The 21,808-nt window shown below is 38.7% G+C and overlaps 1 protein-coding gene across 2 annotated transcripts in view; it reads left to right on the top strand.

The window, feature by feature from the left end:
• LOC100259730 (myosin-6) overlaps nucleotides 1–21,808 on the top strand; it is a 113,534-nt gene that overhangs the window by 21,635 nt on the left and 70,091 nt on the right. For both annotated transcript variants that reach the window (XM_010651896.3, XM_002285543.4), the window contains exons 4-7: nucleotides 3,227–3,372; nucleotides 3,462–3,618; nucleotides 3,742–3,800; nucleotides 3,918–4,077. In XM_010651896.3, the coding sequence (XP_010650198.2) occupies nucleotides 3,227–3,372; nucleotides 3,462–3,618; nucleotides 3,742–3,800; nucleotides 3,918–4,077 (522 nt within the window). The remainder of the gene's footprint in view (nucleotides 1–3,226; nucleotides 3,373–3,461; nucleotides 3,619–3,741; nucleotides 3,801–3,917; nucleotides 4,078–21,808) is intronic.

Here is a 21,808-nt window from a genome sequence, read left to right on the forward strand (position 1 = left end):
GACCTTGCGCTATCAAAAATTATTTTTCCTATAGATAACACTTTACTAAGAGAGCTCCATTTCTCAAAGAAAATTTTCCTAGAACGACCCCTTACCCTTTAGTTCTGCATGCTTGGTCCCAACAGATGAGGTGACCTATGTTACCTACCCCACACTTGACCAGAGAAAATCCTTTTGACAATTTTTGGATTTTGGATGCTATTTGAGCATTGAGATCTTGGATATGAAAAGAAAGTAGCTAAGAGTGAGATAAACAAGAATACACCCTAGTTTGTATTAGCCCTTGAAAACAAAATGGTGTCATTTGCTAATTGCAAATATGACACCCTGGTTCTACTTCTTTTCATTAAAAAGCCTTTTGCAATGCCATACTCTTTAACTTTCAACATAGTGGTAAAAAATAATGGGAAAGTGGACCACCTTGTCTTGACCCTCTAGTTGCTTTAAACCAACCTTTGACACCTCTCTTCATTGAGACCGAAAAATTGATTGAAGTTAAATATCCCCTAATCTAAGACCTCTATCTTGTAATGAACCTCTTTCTTTTGAGTGCATGATCTTAAAAGCCTCCGTCCACATGATCATGGTATTTTCACAATCATTCTTGAAAATTACTCCTTCCTCAACTACTATTTCATCCACTATTTCATTTGCTAGTATTGTCTTTTCTCATCAACTCTTTCATTAGCTACTAATACTACATCTAGAATTTGTCTCCTATAAACAAAAGCTCCCTGAGAAAGATGAATGGTTTCATGTAGGAAACCTTGAATGTGGCTATATTCTTGTACGAACTTGTCACCAAATTGATGGGTTTAAAATCTGAAATTTTATTAGCATTCTTTTTAGGCACAAAAACTATGAAGTTGGAGTTGGCGCTTTGATTTATGAGCCCAGTATTGTGAAAATTTGCACAAATTCTCAATAAATCCTGAAAGTGAATCACTCATGTGGGGAGGGGGGGTTGGTGAATAGGTGTTTTTAAACAAATTCGAAAAAGGTCCTCTAACATATGTTACCTTTTCCTTTGAATCCTCATAGTTTATATTCCTTTTTTCCAACTACTATTCAAGAAAGAGGAAAAAAAAACACAAGCAAGCATGAATGCAACAACACTCTCCCAACAATTTATCAATGCAAGCCACATGCAAATGCTTCAACACTCCCTAACATTAATTCATAAGACCAATTATCTCCCTAACACATTTCCAATTGGCACTTGATATCATTTACAATATGAACAGAGAATTACCTATCAAAAATATATAGATATATATAAATAAATAAATTATTCAAGAATATCCAAAAGGTAATCACACTAATTTCAGCTCATATTTCATCCTTCAACAAACATGTTCAAGTAACAAAATGATAACAAGAACTAGAAATAAATCAAAGAGAAGAATTAGAGCAAGAAAGACAATGACACCAGATTTACGTGGAAAATCTCCTAAGAGATAAAAAACCACTAGCCTACCAACGATAAAAAATTTTGCTATGTTGAACAATCAATGTGTACAAGGATTTACCTAATTGAAGTCCATTAATCCTTTGCAGATTACTTGATCGACACCTTCTCACTTTAGCCACATGCCTTAATCTTCCGGAATATACTCAGAGTCCTTGCCAAACTTGATCTCAGCCTATTCTTGAAGCTCAATCAAGAAGAAAATGAGTTTTCACCCAAAACCCAAATAGATAGGAAATTGAGAGATGAATGGAATAGAAGAATCAACCCCTTTTTTAAGAAAATCCATTGGACAACAGTTTGGAAATCAAGATGAAAAGGAAATTTTCTTGGCAACCAGACAACCCTAAATATGGTAAGAAAAGAGAGCTCATGAGGGGAGCGGCTGCAGGTGTATCTACCAAAACAAGAAGCAATTTTTTAGGTTTTTAAATGAGAGAAGCCCTTGATCCAATAGTTAGGATAACATAAATAAAAAGCAACCAGGATCGATCTAACCTAAATATGGATTGGTCTTGGAACAAGGCATTTAAACACTTGGAAAAAAAAAAAAATGCTTTCCAAGCCTCCTTAACTCCTTAAAAAATATTTAAAAAAAAAACAACAATTGAACAACTTGGTTGATTCAATTTCACCCATATCCAACCTCAACTACATACCTTTTTTTTTTTATGGGTAAATAAGCAGAATATATTAAAAGCGCTTGCAAAAAGGCACAATAACCTCAACTACATACCTTGATCTCTTAGCAATTTCAACATCTTCATCTTTATTCGACAAGTAGTTCGGGCAAGGATTTGGAAAGACCAAGCTAATAGACACATAGGAAATTTGTCTGGAATTGTCAACCTAGCTAAACACTCAAATCCTAGTTTACCATATCCCAACAATCTTGATGCAAGATATGGGGAAGCCATTAGGCACTGACATCTTTTCCTTACCTGGTTGAAAGATCACTTTACTAACTTTCTATTCTATGAAAGGATGATCCGGCCAAATAGCACTCTCTTTTGAAATAGGGAACCCATCCTACACTTCTACCCTCTAAGAATCTTCAATAGACCCACTCTATTATCTTTTCAAGTACTCATGATCTCGTTGGAGATGCTGTCTTGGTTAACTAACGTTGCCTATGCTTCCTTTGCTAAAGATCTGTTAAACTTCTTAATTCTTCTACTATTAGCCATCCTATGAAAAAACTTTGAGTTGCAATCCCTAGCTTTTTGCCTCCAATGCACCTCTTTCTTTAACATCAAATCCTCCAACTCTGCTTTCCTAGAGCTCCTTAGAACAAAAAGCTCAGGATCAAATTACCTTCCTGCTTGCAAGAGTCAATGGAAAACATGTCCCTAAGAATATTATTTTTCCTGTACTTGATATTACCAAAAGCAACCTTCTTCCAAACCCTTAGCTCCAATTTGACAAACTGAAATGTTTTCATGGACCTATGACCTTCCCAACCTTCCACATGCAACTCGCTCCACCATGAGCTAATACACTCTTTGGAACCTGGATGAAGCAACCACGTGTTTTCAAATTTAAATGAGGCTGCTTCTGACTTAAAAGGATAGTGTCTAAGACAATTGAGCTATGATCAAAGACTAGAAGGGGTAAGGATTCTTAGAGGCTAACAGAATAGCCTTGTTCCCATTCACTTGAAAATAAAAATCCAAGCATTTTAGTTGTTGATTTTTCTTTCTTTTGCATTCTCATAACAGTTTTGCTATATGAGGCTAACTGGCCTAATGGTTTTTCCAGACTTATACAGGAAGTATATTGATTGCCGTGAACCCTTTTCAGAGACTGCCTCATTTGTATGATAATCATGTGATGGAGCAGTATAAAGGGGCAGTCTTTGGTGAGCTGAGCCCACATCCTTTTGCTGTTGCTGATTCTGCTTACCGGTACATCCATCATAACCCTGGTCAGCTTCTAATATTGAGTGCTTAAGGATTTCTAGTTTGCCTAGTAAATGAGAACAATTGTGATACAGACTGATGATTAATGACGGAGTGAGCCAGTCCATTTTGGTAAGTGGAGAAAGCGGAGCTGGTAAGACAGAAAGCACGAAAATGCTTATGCAATATCTTGCCTATATGGGTGGGAGGGCTGCAGCTGAGGGGCGGACAGTGGAGCAGCAAGTCTTAGAGGTATAGCAAAGTTATAAAACTCTGGTTTACCCAAAGAATATTGATTCTTCTAGGACAGTAGCTCGGATCAATGACAGATCATATTCATTTCAATTTTTTGTTCACCTTTTTCTTTGTTTGCAGTCCAATCCTGTTCTAGAAGCGTTTGGTAATGCAAAGACTGTCAGAAACAATAACTCTAGGTGGGAGAAACCTATTTTTCGAAATGTTAAAATCTTACCTTTAATTTGTATCATTTTATATCATTTATCTTCCATTCAGCTGTTAGATACTATCCTGAAATGAAAAGCATATTGCAGTCGATTTGGTAAGTTCGTGGAGATTCAGTTTGATCAAAGGGGAAGGATTTCAGGAGCTGCTATCAGGACTTATTTACTGGAGCGATCTCGTGTTTGTCAAGTATCCGATCCTGAGAGAAATTATCATTGCTTTTATATGCTTTGTGCTGCACCACCTGAGGTAATTAGTTCTCCTGTATGTTAACAAAATTTTCATGGAGAAACTGCGGTCTTGTACGATGATATTTAATGACTTTTAGATGGTCATTTTTTGCTTATGAGTACAATTTGTTTTAGCACCATTTTTTCTTTTATATTTGGATTTCCACCTAATGCAACCATAACAACCATGAGAGACTGTGGTGCTGTAGATTTCTTGAATTATTATGTAGGTAAGTGTGAAACACTTGGCTTGCTGTATCATTCCCTTAATTGAAAATTAGTACTAGTGTAGCTGTCTACTGTATCTGGTGCCATGTAACATAATTAACATGTTTTGTGCCATCAACCTCTGAACTATTATTTCATAGCAAAAAGATGTCATCAATTTCTTATCTACTGGTTAGGATTGTTAAGCCTTTTCTCAAAGGCCTGGTGATTTAGGTTTGGCCAATAAGGTTCGGATTGATATTGAAAGACGTAAAAGGAGTGATAGGGGCTAGGGAACTCATATTGGATGGGGATTGGTAGTTATCATCTTGTGGTCTCTAAGGAGACTAGAGGGTCTTGGAGGTATGGTTAGTAGCTGCACTAAATCTATAATTATTGAGCTTATAGGAGAAATTGTAGGAGAGATTATCAGAAAAATATTCTGATAAAAAAAAAAAAAATTATCAGAAAAATATTAAAAGATGGTCCCTTATTTCCATTCTTTCTCATCCTTCATCTCCATCCTTGTCACTATTGCATAAATTCATTTTTTTTTTTTGATAGACCACTATTGCTTAAATTCTAAATTATGAATTCATGGGATTGGAAAAGTTAGCATGCTTGATTTTACACTTTCACCCATCTTATACATTCCTAATTTCCTTTTCAACTTATTGTATGATCACAAACTTCTCTCACTTAGAATTGCTCAATCATATTTTATCCTTCACATTTGGTCTTTTAGGATGTAAGGATAAAGAGGATGATTGGTGTAGGATTTGAAAAGGTTGGATTCTACTCCTCAGCCTTCCATACTAGTGTCTCCCCATAGCAGGGGTATCATCATCTTGGTCACTCTTTCTATGCCAATCTCCATTGATTAGTTCTTACTTTACCTTCTTTTGCTCACTTCGACTATGAAACCTCTGAGCTTAGTGTACATCATAGGGCTACTTCTAAACTTTGCTCAAATAGGCCTCTTTGCATTCTTTTGAGGTCAGTCCACTCTAATATTTGGGGTCTCGTTAGAAATGTTGGCTTACATGGTGCTTGTTATTTCATCTTGTTTGTTGATGATTCCTCTCATATAACTTGGTTGTATATTCTTAGGGATAGAACCATGTGTTAATATACTTTTTTTATTTATTAGAAACAACAAATGTATTAAATTAAGGATAAAGAAATACAAAGAAAAGGATGACTAATCCTCCTAAAAATGTGATGAATTCAATAGAAGTACATTTGAAGCCTCCAAAGTACTAAGTAAACCTATACAACAATAATATACCACATGGGAATATACAAGAAACAATTCATAGGTGTTATATTAGAATAGTTTCCTTCCAAGCAACTTGTTCCTGCTAACCCACACCTTTTGATTTACACACGAAAAACCAATTGAGTTGGACCACATTAAGGGGAATGCCCTTAAATATTATGGTACAAGAGGCCCAAATAAAGGCAAAGAAAGGAATGATATCCCAAATACTTCATTTCTTAGCATCCCTTTTTATCATAGGTTCTATATTCGCAAGCAATGACAACATTGTCAACAACAACATTGTCCTTTAAAATCAGACTGTGATGTCAATATGAATCATAAATATATAATTTATTATATAACTAAAATTAAAAATAATTGTAAGAATTTAAAAATATATAAATAGTTCAATAACTTTAAAATATTTTATCTTTTTATCTTCAACAATAACATATTAAACTTGAGGAGGCCTTCTCTCTCCAGGAATTAAGGTTTCTCAAGATTAAGGGAGGGTATACAGTCCATTTGAGTAGGTGGTCGCCAAGGGAAAACTCAGAAGTTGTGGGGAAGTTCAGAGGAGGATGAATTGAATTATGGGGTTTGCCCTTTCATTTATGGTTTGAGGAACATCTGAAGAAAATTGTGGAGCAGTGGGGGACGGTGACAGAGATCGATTGGCGAACGGTGAAATTGTATGATCTTTGTAAGGCAAGGGTGAGAATTTTAATGAAGAAACGTTCAGTTCTTCCTGCATTGATCGAGGTGTTAGATGGGGGATGGGTTTTTACAATTTCAGTTGTAGTGGCTGGAGTTGAAGACGATAGGCGAGGTAGAGAAATGGGTGAGTCAACTCGGGAGGATTATGAGCCTCACTCGTGGACAAGTGGCAGAAGGCTGGTTGAGAAGGCTAAATCAACGACTAAAGGATGATCTTCCAATGGGGTAGCTGGCAGTGTGAAAGAGGGTGAAGAAAGTCAAAAGACTGAAGATGTCTCTGTGGGGACACATGGCAAGAGAAGAGCGGATGTGGGGAACAGCTGGTTCCAACCCTCCTCTCCGTTCAATTTGAATTCAAATAAAGAGAGAATAGGGCCTTTCGGGCCAAAACAGGTTGGTGAAGTTTGGGCCGGAAGGAACAAGGCCCACTCAAATGTTGAGGATTGGCGTCGGGCCTCTAATGCAATGCAAGAGAGAAGGGCCCATTCTCCTCAAAAACCCAAGCCACTGGTGGAAACAAATTTGGGCTGGGAGAGGGGTGTTATTTTTACAGGCCCGATGTCGACTTTGGGCCAAGAAATGGGTGGAAAGCAGCCCATTTATGAGAAGGGCGCTTTACGCAGAGAAGACTCCTCTACAATGGGAAAGGGGAAGTTAGTCTCAAAGGTCTCTTCTTCTTAGCTGAGGGGTTTCGCGACAAAGTTTGGTTCAAAGAAGCTGTGGACTACTCTTATTCCTCCAATTTCTGGATGTCGACAAGGGGTTCGAAGTCGAAGCAAGCCTCTAACGCAAGAGATTCCATCTTCAGATTTTGTTGCCCTTCCAAAGGACGATGCTTTCAAAGCGGGAACACAAAGGTTACGAAGGTTTAGCGCGAGTCCTCTCACTCTTAGTCGTCCGTCAAGGTTCCGAAAAAGCTGTTATGGGAAAGGGGCTTCGTTGACAAGAGGAGAGGCGAATAATCAACAAAGGTCTACTCTTAAGGCTTCTATACATTCAAAGGGGAAGGCGAAATTGTGCAAATTCTCTAACATTGTAGACAGAGTAGTCTTTGAGGGCTTCGGGGGTTTTGTTCATCGTGACTCTTTAGTCATGGTTTTTCCTTCTAATCCAGTAAGAAAAAGGGCTAACCTTTGTGGGGACTTGTGGAATGATGGTAGTGGAAAACAATAAGGTATCTTCTTCTCCACTTTCTTAGTCATCTTTGTCAATTTTTCCCCCTCCTATGGCTTGGCACATTCAACTCTGAGTCATTTTGATCCCGCTCTTCCCAGTTCAGTAATTTAGTCTCAGTCTCCTACGATATCTCGAGTTGTATCTGAAATGTTTTTGAAAAAAATTGACGATGGTGCTTTATGTCAAGATTTTGTTGGCAATCATAACCTAGATGTTGTGGAGTCCCAGTTAGCTTGTTTGAACCAAATGTCTGAGGGGATTAACTCCCTTAAGACCCTGCCTAGCATGCCTATTGAGGCCCCCAACCTGGTTACAATTTGCTCGGGTGAAACTGAGTTTTCCTCTTTGGGTGGGTTCCAAATAGAAGGTCTTTCTCCCAGCAAAATGGCTAGAGTTCGTGTGGTCTTAAGTTCTCCGGATATTAAGGTGTATTCTAGGCATAAGAACAAATTCTCCATAGGTATTTGAGACATGTAGGAATTAGTATGGAGGTTTAGGGTGAGAGAGTTTTTTTTTTTTTTATTTATGAAAATCATCAGTTGGAATACTAGGGGTTTGGGATCTAGGAAAAAACGAAGGGTGGTTAAAGATTTTTTGCGTCTTGAGAATCCGGATGTTGTAATGTTTCAGGAAACAAAAAAGGAGGTATGTGATAGAAAGTTTGTTGGTAGTGTTTGGTCGGTTAGGAATAAGGAGTGGGCTGCTCTTCCGGCGCATGGGGTTTTAGGAGGGATTTTGATTATTTGGGACTCAAAGAAACTATGCAGTGAAAAGGTGGTAATAGACTCCTTTTATGTCTCAGTCAAGTTTTTGTTGGATGGATGTGTACCCCTATGGCTATCCTTAGTTTATGGCCTAAACTGTTCCTTACTTAGGAAGGATTTTTGGGTGGAGCTCTTAGACATTTATGGCCTTTCCTTTCCCTTATGGTGTGTGAGTGGTGATTTTAATGTTATAAGGAGAATTTCAGAAAAATTGGGAGGCTCTAGTTTAACTTCTAGCATAAGGGACTTTGATGGATTTATAAGAGATTGTGAATTAGTTGACCCCCTTTTGCGGAACGCCCCATTCACTTGGTCAAACATGCAAGAGTCATTTGTGTGTAAGAGATTGGACCGGTTTCTTTACTCGAATGAGTGGGAGCAATTCTTCCCTCAAAGCCTTCAAGAAGTTCTCCCTAGATGGACATCGGATCATTGGCCGATAGTTTTGGACACTAATCCTTGCAAGTGGGGTCTAACTCCTTTTAGGTTTGAGAATATGTGGTTGCAACATCCTAGTTTCAAAGATTGCCTCAATAGTTGGTGGAGAGGTTTTTAGGGAGTTGGATGGGAAGGTCATAAGTTTATGAGGAAGTTACAATTTGTTAAGGCCAAATTGAAAGAGTGGAATAAGGATTCTTTTGGAGTGCTAAAAGAAAGGAAAAAAACATCCTTAGTGAGATAGCTAACATTGATGCTATTGAGCAAGAAGGGGTTCTTTCTTTTGAACTTTTAGCTCAAAGAGCTTTAAGAAAAGGGGAGCTGGAGGAATTAATATTGAGGAAAGAAGTTCATTGGAGACAAAAAGCTAGGGTGAAATGGGTAAAAGAAGGGGATTGCAATTCAAAGTTTTTTCGTAAAGTGACTAATGACAGACGAAATAGGAAATTCATCAAGTTTTTGGAGAATGAAAGAGGTTTAATGTTGAATAATATTGATAGCATCACAGAGGAGATCTTACTTTTTTATGAAAAGCTCTACTCGAGTCCTCTTGGAGAGTCTTGGAGAGTAGAAGGCTTAGATTGGTCCCCTATCTCAGAAGAGAGTGCTTCTAGGTTGGATTCCCTTTTTACTGAAGAAGATATTTCTAAAGCCATTTTTCAGTTAGATAGGGATAAGACGCCAATGCCTGATGGATTTACCATTGCAATGTTTCAAGATTGTTGGGATGTGATCAAAGAGGACTTAGTGAGGGTGTTCGCAGAGTTTCACAGAAGCAGGATTATTAATCAAAACACCAATGCCACCTTCATTGTTCTTTTGCGCATAAAAAGCTCAACAAAAAAAATTTCAGACTTTAGACCTATTAGCTTGATCATTTGTCTTTATAAGATAATTGCCAAAGTCCTATCAGGGCGTTTAAGAGGTGTACTACATGAAACTATCCATTCTACTCAAGGTGCTTTTGTTCAAGGGAGACAAATTTTGGACGTAATTCTAATAGCCAATGAGATAGTGGATGAGAAAAGATGATCAGGGGAGGAAGGAGTTGTCCTCAAAATTGACTTTGAAAAGGCTTATGACCATGTAGATTGGGATTTTTTGGATCATGTGTTGGATAAGAAGGGGTTTAGTCCTAGATGGAGGACTTGGATGAGAGGTTGTTTGTCTTCGGTCTCTTATGCAATTTTAGTAAATGGAAATGCTAAAGGGTGGGTTAAGGCAACTGGAGGATTAAGACAAGGTGACCCTCTATCTCATTTCTGTTTACTCTCGTCGCTGATGTGTTGAGTAGGATGTTGTTGAGAGCAGAGGAAAGAAGTATGTTGGAAGGCTTCAGTGTAGGTAGGAATAAAACAAGGGTGTCCCATCTGCAATTCGCAGATGATACCATCTTCTTTTCTAACACATGTGCGGAAGAACTGCAAACTCTGAAGATTATATTGTTAGTGATTGGGCAAATTTCTAGGCTTAAGGTCAATCTTGATAAGAGTAACATTTTTGGCATCAACCTTGATCAGGATCATCTCTCTAGGTTGGCTTTGATGCTTGATTGCAAGGCTTCTGATTGGCTTATAGTCTACCTGGGTTTTCCTTTGGGAGGGAATCCAAAGGCTTGTGGCTTTTGGGATCCAGTGATTGAAAGAATCTCGCGGAGATTAGATGGGTGGAAAAAGACTTATTTATCTTTTGGAGGTAGGATAACTCTTATCCACTCATGCCTTTCCCACATTTTAGAAAAATTGGGAGGTTCTAGTTTAACCCCAAGCATGAAGGACTTTGATGATTTTATAAGAGAATGTGAATTGATAGATTCACCTTTAAGGAGCACACCATTCACTTGGTCAAACATGCAAGAGTATATCGTATGCAAGAGATTAGATCGTTTTCTTTACTCAAATGAGTGGGGACAATTATTTCCTCAAAGTCTTCAAGAAGTTCTTCCTAGATGGACATCGGATCATTGACTGATAGTCTTGGAAACCAATCCGTTCAAGTGGGGCCCAACACCGTTTAGGTTTGAGAATATGTGGTTGCAACATCCTAGTTTTAAGGAGCACTTTGGAAGTTGGTGGAGAGAGTTTCAAGGAAATGGGTGGGAAGGTCACAAATTCATGAGGAAATTACAATTCGTTAAGGCCAAATTGAAAGAGTGGAATAACGCTTCTTTTGGAGAGCTAAATGAAAGGAAAAAAAGTATACTGTTTGATTTAACTAACTTTGATACCATGGAGCAAGAAAGGGGTCTCCCACCTAAACTTTAAGAAAAAAGGGAGTTAAGAGGAGTTGATTTTGAGGGAAGAAATACATTGGAGACAAAAAACTAGGGTGAAATGTGTTAAGGAAGGGGATTGTAACTCAAATTTTTTTCATAAAGTGGCTAATGGCAGGCGAAATAAGAAATATATCAAGGCGTTAGAGAATGAAAGATGCCTAGTGTTGAATAGTTCAGAGAGCATCAAAGAGGAGATCTTAAGGTATTTTGAAAAGCTCTACGCGAGCCCTTCTGAAGAGTCTTGGAGAGTTGAAGGCTTAGATTGGTTCCCTATATCTGGAGAGAGTGCGTCTAGGTTGGAATCCCCTTTTATTGAAAAAGAGATTTCTAAGGCCATTTTTCAGTTGGATGGGGATAAGGCACTGAAGCCTGATGGCTTTACCATTGCAGTGTTTCAAGATTGTTGGGATGTGATCAAGGAGGATCTAGTGAGAGTGTTTGCAGAGTTTCACAGGAGTGGGATTATCAATCAAAGCACTAATGCTCTCTTCATAGTTTTGTTACCCAAAAAAAGCATGTCAAAGAAAATCTCAGACTATAGACCTATTAGCTTGATCAGTAGTCTTTACAATATAATAGCCAAAGTGTTAGCAGGGCGTCTAAGAGGGGTATACTTCATGAAACTATCCATTCTACTTAAGGAGCTTTTGTTCAAGGGAGACAAATTTTGGATGCAGTTCTCACAGCCAATGAGATAGTGGATGAGAAAAGACGATTAGAGGAGGAAGGAGTTGTCTTCAAAATTGACTTTGAAAAGGATTATGACCATGTGAGTTGGGATTTTTTGGATCATGTGTTGGAGAAGAAGGGGTTTAGTCCTAGATGGAGGAAATGGATGAGAGGCTGTTTGTCCTCGGTATCTTTTGCAATTCTAGTGAATGGAAATGCTAAAGGGTGGGTTAAGGCATCTAAAGGTTTAAGACAAGGAGACCCTTTATCCCTTTTTTTGTTCACTTTAGTTGCAGATGTATTGAGCAGGATGTTATTGAGAGCAGAGGAAAGAAATGCCTTGGAGGGTTTCAGGGTGGGTAGGAACAGAACAAGGGTGTCTCATTTACAATTTGCAGATGATACCATTTCTTTTCTAGCACTCGAGAAGAGGATATGCTGACCCGCAAGAGTGTTTTGCTAGTGTTTAGGCATATTTCTGGGCTGAAGGTTAACCTTGACAAAAGTAATATTTATGGCATTAATCTTGAACAAAATCATCTCTCTAGGTTGACCGAGTTGCTTGATTGCAAGGCTTCAGGGTGGCCTATATTCTACTTGGGTCTTCCTCTGGGAGGGAATCCCAAGGCTTGTGGCTTTTGGGATCCAGTGATTGAGAGGATCTCGAGAAGATTAGATGGGTGGCGAAAGACGTATTTATCTTTTGGAGGTAGGATAACTCTCATTCAATCTTGTTTCACCTATATGCCCTGTTACTTGCCTTATCCCAGGACTTTTTACAGTCAAATATTTCTTTCTTGCCTTATCTCAATTTTCTGGTTTGCCTCCAGTTTTCCCTACTATGTTTGTTTGGAATTCTTAAGTCCCTTTCAAAGTCAAGTCCTTTGTCTGGTTAGTGGTACACAAGAAGGTAAATACTAATGGCTTGCTACAGTTGAAAAGACCCTACAAAGCACTTAGTCCCTACATTTGTAAGTTGTGCATGAAGCATGGAGAAACAGTAGATCATATTTTTCTCCATTGCTCTTTGACGATAGGGTTGTGGCACAAATTATTTTAGTTAGTAAAGAATGATTGGGTTCCCCTAAGGAGCATCAAAACATCTTTGACATGCTATCTACCAATTTTAACGGTTTTGGATCTTCTAAAGGAGGGATTGTTTTATGGCAAGCTGCGTGCATCGCTTTAATTTGGGTGGTGTGGTGGGAAATAAATGCAAGGATTTTTTAGGATAAAGGAAAGAATTTAGAGAACCTTTGGGATTCTATTCATTTCCTTGCTTCGCTTTGGGCTTTTTGTTCTAATTTTTTTAAGGGGATTCCCCTTAACATGTTACAACTTGATTGGTTAGCGGTGTGTAATCCCAATGGGTTGGTCTAACCTAGAGAGTTTGCTTGTTTTTACTTTGTATTTTCTTGTATTTGATTCCTTGTAGTTTTGTTTTTCTTTGGTGGGAGGATTCCTCATCCTTCTCTTGTACATTCTTTTTATCAATGTATTCCTTTTTCGTTTCCTATCAACAAAAAAAATAAAAATTAGAAGCCATAGGTTCTCACAAAGCCAAGCAGATTCATTCTCTTTTCTACAATAAGTGATGGGAAGCTTGCTATACTAATAGTGTTCTTGGATGATATCATCCTTATGGGAGATAATCTAGTTGAATTAGAGAGATTGAAGAATTTTCTAGCTAAAGAATTTGAGGTCATGGATCTAGGAACCTTGAGGTACGCATTGGGAATGGAGTTTGCTAGATCAAAGGAATGTATTTTTGTATCACAAAGGAAGTGTACGCTGGCTTTACTCAAAGAAACTGGATTTCTTGGTTGTAAACCAATTGAGACTCTAATTGATCCTACTTGTAAATTAGGGTTGCTAAAAAAGAGTGCGTTGATAGTTACTAAAAGAGAGTGTGTTAACAAAGAACATTATCAGAAGCTTATAGGAAAATTGATATATATATATATCTCATTGTAGGCCATATATAACTTATTCAGTGAGTGTTGTGAGCCAATTTAAATGACGAACACCTTCAGGTGGTTTATTTTTTTTATTTTTTTTATTTTTTATTTTTGATAGGAAACGCCACAAAGATATATTAATATAATAAGAAGTACAAGAAGAAGGATGAGAAATCCTCCCACCAAAGACAACTAAAATACAAGAAAATACACTTAAAACAAACGACCTCCCACTAAGGACCAATCCCTATGGAGTACACACCGCTTTCCAATCCAGTTGAATCACATTAAGGGGAATCCCCTTAAATGCCTTGGAACAAAAAGCCCAAAGGGAAGCAAGGAAAACAATAGAGTCCCAAAGGAACCCTGAATTCCTTGCTTTATCCTCAAAAATCCTTGCGTTTCTTTCCCACCACACAACCCGAATTAGAGCTATGCTCGCAGCTTGCCACAAAACTATCCCTCTCTTAGAATTACCGAAGCCTTTAAATTTGATGAACATCATGTCATATATGCTCCTTGGGGGAACCCAAACCATCTCAGCTAACTGAAATAACCTGTGCCACAACCCAATCGTCAAGGAGCAATGAAGAAAAAGATGATCTGCTGATTCCCCGTGCTTCATGCATAGGATACAAATATCAGGACTAAGGGCTTTGTAGGGTCTTCTCACTTGTAACATATCATTAGTATTCACCTTCTTGTGTGCCACTAACCATACAAAGGACTTCACTTTGAAAGGAACTTGAGAATTCCACACGAACTTTGAAGGAAAGTTCTGAGGAGATCCAGAAGATTGAGATAATGCTAGAAAAAAGGATTTGACTGAGAAGAGCCCTGAAGAGGATAATGGCCATAATCTGGCATCTGGGACCGAAGGAGAGAGATACAAATCATCGATAGACCGCATGAGGCCTTCTAAGTCCTCAATCTCAGAATCTGACAGGTTACGTCGGAAATTCAAATTCCACAAGAAAGGCCGAGAAGGACCAAGAACTGAAGAAATAGAAATGTTTTTATCCACTACTACTCTAAATAGTCTTGGATATTGGATTCCCAAAGGTTGGTCCCCCCACCACAAATCTTCCCAGAACCGAATTCTTTCCCCGTTTCCTACCACATACCGAGTAATCAAAGAAAACCCCTGAAAGACTTGAGCAATAGCCTTCCAAGGACAGCGATGAGACCATCTTACTAAAGTGTTAGCATCCCAACCATTAGAGTGTGAACCATAAATGCTTAAAATGACCTGATGCCAAAGAGCTGATCCCTCTCTAGGATACCTTCATAACCATTTCCCTAGAAGAGCGAGATTCCTCCAAGAAATATTCCCCAAACCCAAACCCCCTATTGTCTTCGGTTTGCACACAACATCCCACCTCACTAAATGGTCCCTTTTGCCTTCCCCAACCCCTGACCATAAAAAATCCCTTTGCAACCTCTCTATTTTCAGGTGGTTTATTGGGTTCTTAAGTACCTAAAAAGGAGTCCAGGAAAAGAATTAGTGTTTAGAAGCAACAATAACCTTTAGATTGAAGCCTATATCTATGCCGATTCGGCTGGGAGCCTAATGGATAGATCTACTTCAGGTTATTGTTCTTTTGTTGGAGGAAACCTAGTGATTTGGAGGAGCAAGAAGCAATTTGTTATTACAAGAAGCTGAATTCAGAGCAATTACTCATGGTATTTGTGAACTTCTTTGGTTGAAGAAACTACTTGAAGACCTAAGAATTCTTAGTAAAAAGGCAATGAAACTCTATTGTGATAACAAGACAACTATTAACATTGCTCGTAATCTAGTTCACACTTCAACATGATAAAACTATGCATATTGAAGTGGACCATGACATTATCAAGGAGAAGCTAGAAGCTAGACTGATTTACATGCTTTTTGCACCTATTGACAAATGGTTAGCAGATGTGCTATCCAAGGAACTTCATAAAGGGATGTTTAATTGCCTAATTGTTTAATATCTTTGAACCAACTTGAGGAGAAGTATTGAAGATTTTAGAAGTTTAGGAATTAGTTTTATTCTACTTTAGTGCATAAGTAGTTAGGATTGTTGAATATAATATATTTATAGTGTACAATCTTTCTTTCCTTTCTTAATATAGGTCACATATATGGTAGTTAGTTCAACTTAGCCTTGTATATATATTTCTCTATTGTAAAATGTTAATCCTATGAATGAGAATTAAGGTTTTCTCTCTCTCTCTTTCAACATGGTATCAGAGATAAGGGAGAAAACTTTATTCTTTCTGGTTTACTTGTGTAATTAATTCCGGGAATCCGTCCAGTGACCGTGTTTCATTCCAGTCACCTTTTCCATCTCCCAAAGCTTTCCAGTCAGCCATATCATGGTCAGAAAACCCTCATCACCGTCAACATTTTTCCGACGATATTTTCCGGAGACTTTTCCGACGACATTTTTTTTTGGTGATATTTTCCGACATCGACCACATCATTAGGAGTGCAAAGAGGATATCTACAACTTTTCTCAAAGCACTGGAGCCAAAAACCAATCCACGCGCCTCCATGTGCCATTTTTCTCCGGCGGCCTTAATCCCACGCGCTAGCACGTGAGGGCGCGTGCCCACTTTGTGGTGCCAAGCTTCTACCAGCACGCTCGTTCGACGCCGTCTTGCACTTCTAAGCCTTCGTCAATCCTCTCCGAACCCTGCTTCTCCATTTTTTCGACGGCAGCTCCTTTCCTTGGCTGAGACCTGTGTGTGCCTTGGGAAGACCTCTTCTTCATCTCCAGTCACTTTTCTCCTTTGTTTGGGTCTCGACATACCAGGTTCTTCTTCCATAGCTGTGATCCGACCTCCCTTTTGGGCTCTCTTCGATCCAAACGTGATTCAATCTCCAGGTGAAGTGGATATGGCAACTAAAAATCCTATTTTTACATCCGTCATCTTTGGATCTCCTACTATCACATCGGAAATATTGATTGATAGTGAGAATTATCTTTCCTGGTTAGCGTTAGTGGAACTCTGGTTTATGGGACAAAGTTATGAGGATCATCTTGTTACACCTGAGGATGCTATACCTGATGTTGACAAAGTGCAATGGAAGAAAATCGATGCACGATTATGCGGCGTATTATGGCAATCTGTTGATGCCAAAATTTTACATCATCTTCGTGCCTACAAAACCTGCTTTAAATTTTGGACTCAGGCTAAAGGATTATACATGAATGATATTCAACGATTATATAAGGTGGTTTCTGATATTGGTCATGTGAGACAGTAGGACATGGATCTGTCTACTTATATTGGCCGGATTGCGTCTCTTAAGGAGGAGTTCTTAACTTTGATGCCCTTCACTAATGGTGCTAAAGCTCAACAAATAGAGACTGACAAATTCTTTATGGTGTTAACCCTCATTGGCCTCCGTCCATATCTTGAGTCTGTCCGAGATCAGATTCTTGCTAGTCCATTAGTACCATCTTTGGATGATGTGTTCACTCGTCTCTTACGCCTCTCCTTTACTCAGACCTTGTCGACTAATGGTCCTTTAGATTCATATGTGTTAGCCTCTCAGACTAACTCTCGAGGAGGATGTAGTGGCAATCGGGGTTGAGGACAATGTCCTCAGTGCATCTATTGTAATAAGCTTGGTCACACTCGAGATTGTTGCTATCAGTTACATGGATGGCCTCCTCACACTGCCCACATTGCTCAGTCATCTGATCCTCTGCTATCTCGACCTGACTCCGCTAGGAGCTCCACATCTCAGAGTATCACCCTTATTGGTAGTGATTATGATGCCTATCTCCGACATCAGGCAGCCACATCAACTTCTGTTACTTCTGTTGCCCAGACCGGTAATGCCTCTGATTGCTTTACTCAGTCTCCTTCTCTTGGCTCGTGGATTCTAGACTCTGGAGCATCTGATCATATCTCTGGTAATAAACACCTTTTTTCCTTTATTACTACTACCTCTGCCTTACCTACTATTACTTTAGCTAGTGGTTCCCAAACTATGGCTAAAGGTATTGGTTTGGCTCATCCTCTCCTTTCCCTACCTCTCCATTTTGTCCTTTATGCCCCTGAGTGTCCTTTTAATCTTATTTCCATCAGCAAAATAACTCGCACTCTTATTTGTTCTATCACTTTTTCTGATAAATCTGTGATCTTGTAGGACCGGAGTACGGGGAAGACGATTGGCATAGGGCGTGAGTCTCAAGGCCTTTATCACCTCGCATCACCTTCATCTCCTGTAGCTTGCATTTCCACCGATGCTTCTCTTCTCATTCATAGTCGTCTGGGTCATCCTAGTCTCTCTAAGTTCTAGAAGATGGTCCCTCGTTTTTCCACTTTGTCGTCGCTTGCGTGTGAGTCGTGTCAGCTTGGGAGACATACTAGAAACATAGAGCAAAAAGCTGTTTGATAGAAAGTCGGGTACGTTTGATAGTATGAAACCTTTAACCGAATAGGGCACCAAGCCAGCTTCCACTTGTGTCTCCTGGGCCGTGTCTTGTTTCCAAAGCGTTTGAATAATCGGGCAAAGTCTCCTTTTGAACTTGTCCACACTGATGTTTGGGGTCCGTGTCGGACCGCGTCTACTGTAGGATTTTAGTATTTTGTCACTTTCATTGATGACTATTCAAGATGTACTTGGTTATTTTTAATGAAAAATCGAGCTGAGTTATTCTCCATTTTCCAGAAGTTTTATGCTGAAATCCAAACACAATTCAATGTTTCTATTCGAGTGTTACACAGTGACGATGCTCGGGAATATTTTTCTACACCCTTTACTTCTTTTTTGTTCGAACATGGGATCCTCCATCAGTCATCTTGTGCTCATACTCCTCAACAAAATGGGGTTGCTGAACGTAAGAATCGACATCTTGTTGAGACAGCTCGTACCCTCCTTCTCTATAATCATGTTCCTTTTCGTTTTTGGGGAGATGCTGTTCTTATAGCCTGTTACTTGGTTAATCGTATGCCCTCATCTATATTACATAACCAAATCTCTCATTCCCTCATTTTTCCTACCCAACCTTTTTATTTCCTTCCTCCTCGTGTCTTTGGCTGTACTTGTTTTATTCATACTCTTACACCTGGACAGGACAAGCTCTCCACCAAGGCTACGAAATGCATCTTCTTGGGATACTCTCGACTTTAGAAGGGCTATCGTTGTTATTCCCCTAACACTCATCGTTATTTTCTCTCTGCTGATGTCACCTTCTTTGAGGACTCTCCATTCTTCTCATCCTCTGAATCTCTTCCCATTTCTGAAGTATTGCCACTTCCCTATATATCCCTCCCTTCAGATGCGCTCTCTCGCCCTCTTCAGGTTTATCATCGTCGACATCGTGCTCTTCGGAAAGGTAATTGATCTACTTGCAATCCTCTTCCTATTTATAATTTTTTGAGCTATCATCGATTATCTTCATCCTATTATGCCTTTGTCTCTACTTTATCCTCTGTTTCTCTTCCTAAGAGCACTAGTGAGGCACTTTCTCATCCTGGGTGGCGATAGGCAATGGTTGATGAAATGGCTGCTTTGCACTCCAATGACACATGGGATTTTGTTTCTTTATCTCCTGGTAAATCTACAGTTGGATGTCGTTGGGTCTACACTGTTAAAGTTGGTCCTGATGGTCAGGTTGATCGCCTTAAGGCCCGCTTGGTTGCTAAAGGTTATACTGAGATTTATTGTTGTGACTATGGTGACACCTTCTCTCCTGTTGCCAAGATTGCTTTTGTTCGCTTATTTCTCTCCATGGCAGCTATGTGTCATTGGCCTCTTTATCAGTTGGATATTAAGAATGCTTTCCTTCATGGTGAACTTCTCGAGAAAGTGTATATGGAGCAACCACTTGGTTTTGTTGCTCAGGGGGAGTCTGGTTTAGTGTGCAAGTTACACCGCTCTCTATATGGCTTGAAACAGTCTCCTCGAGCATGGTTTGAGCGTTTTAGTTCAGTTGTTCAAGAGTTTGGAATGCTTCGGAGTGAAGCAGATCATTCAGTTTTCTATCATCATAACTCTTCGAGCCAGTGCATCTATTTGGTAGTTTATGTGGATGACATTGTCATTACAGGCAGTGATCAAGAGGGTATCCAAAGACTAATGCAACACCTTTTCAACCACTTTCAAACCAAAGACTTGGGCAAACTCAAGTACTTTTTGGGACTTGAAATAGCTCAATCCAGTTCAGGTGTGGTTATGTCACAAAGGAAGTGTGCCTTAGACATCTTGGAAGAAACAGGTATGTTAGAATGTAAACCCGTTGACACTCCTATGGATCAAAATGTCAAACTTGTACCAGGACAGGGGGAGCCTCTAAGAGATCCTAGGAAATATCGACGACTTGTAGGCAAACTAAACTGCCTCACCATCACTCGGCCAGACATCTCTTTTTTTGTGAGTGTGGTTAGTCAATTTCTACAGTCACCATGTGACAACCATTGGGATGCTGTGATCTGCATTCTTCGATATATTAAAGGAACACCAGGCCAAGGTATGTTGTATGAAGACAGGGGCCATACCCAAATTGTTGGTTACACAGATGCAGACTGGGTTGGTTCACCCTTAGATAGGCGTTCCACCTTAGGGTATTGTGTTTTTATTGGAGGTAACTTAATATCCTAAAAGAGTAAGAAACAAGATGTAGTGGCCAGATCAAGCACCGAAACTGAGTATCGAGCTGTGGCTTTGGCAACATGTGAACTCAAATGGTTGAGGCAACTCCTTCAGGAATTGAGATTTGGAAAAGATGAACAGATAAAGCTAGTCTGTGACAATCAGGCCGCATTACATATTGCATCCAATCCAGTCTTTCATGAAAGTACCAAACATATATATATATATATTTTGATTGGAAACGACACAAAGATATATTGATAGAAAAAGATGTACAATAAGAAGGATGAGAAATCCTCCCGCCAAAGACAACTAAAAAAGGACCAAGCATATTGAAGTTGACAGTCACTTCATTAAAGAGAAGATCGCATCAGGATGTGTTGCTACAAGTTTTGTTAATTCAAATGATCAACTAGTAGACATCTTCACTAAATCTCTTAAAGGTCCTAGGATTAAATACATTTGTAACAAGCTTGGTGCATATGACATATATGCTCCAGCTTGAGGGGGAGTGTTGAATATAATGTTTTTATAGTGTACAAGTTTCTTTCTTTTCTTAATATAGGTCACATATATGGTAATTAGTTCAACCTAGCCTTGTATATATATTTCTCTATTGTAAGAAGTTAACAATATGAATGAGAATTAAGGTTTTCTCTCTCTCTTTCAACAATTTGTATTTTAAAAAAGTTTGTTCCTAGTTTATTGGAAGTTAGTTGTAGAGTTTGTTAGTTCCTATTCTATTGTTAGAATCCATCACATAGTTGTATACAACTAGGCATTTGCATTCCTGTTTTTCTTAATGAAAATAATAAGAAATTTTCATTCCTATTTGCAATCCCCTAAATGTGGTTCAACTTGATTGGTTATCAATGTGTATTTTCAAGGTTGTAAGTTAGTAAGGAAAAGTTGCTATTTGTATTTGCCATATCGTTTATGGTATACCACATGTGTTTAGGTTTACTTGCTACTTTGGAGTTTACTTTTGTTTTGCTTTTGTTTGTGGGATTTCTCATCTTTCTATTGTACTTCTTAAATCCGAATTTAGTATATTACATTGTTGTTTCTCCTAAAAAAAAAGGTTCTTCTCTTAAACTGCATTTGTAACTATTTGAACATAAAATAACCATATGGACTCTGTTTTTATTTTATTGGACCAGAGTTTTGGCCAAAGTTTAGATTTAGATCCATAAATGGTGCTGCTTGTTATCGCATTTTGATGCCATATTGCTAGATCATATCTCTTTTTGTATTAGAGGCTTAAAAATATTAAATCTTCTACCCATGGTATACCTGCATTATGTTTCAACTGTGATGCTCCTTATTTCATTTTTATGATACATTCTAGTGCTCTATGCATTTTTTTTTGTGATAAAAAATGAACAATTGTATTAAAAGAGAAAAACATGAGAAGGATGAGAAGTCCTCCTCAAGATACACAAACCTGATCAAAAACTGAGTAAACCTCCGCTAAACAAGGAGGGCTATACAAAAAAGACAAAAGGCCTATACACATAAAGAATCCTACTGCTATATGCATTAGCAGCTTAATAATATCAAGTCAGAAGCCAGTAAATGTGCATTATATATCCTGGTCAAGTTGCTTCTCCTGATTGAATTCTCACCAATTCAAAATAATATGTCCAATCTGTAAATTTATAGTATGCTTGAAGCTCCATTTCTTGAATGCCTT

This window comes from Vitis vinifera, chromosome 5 (genome assembly GCF_030704535.1).
Source record: "Vitis vinifera cultivar Pinot Noir 40024 chromosome 5, ASM3070453v1".
Classification (NCBI taxonomy): Eukaryota; Viridiplantae; Streptophyta; class Magnoliopsida; order Vitales; family Vitaceae; genus Vitis; species Vitis vinifera.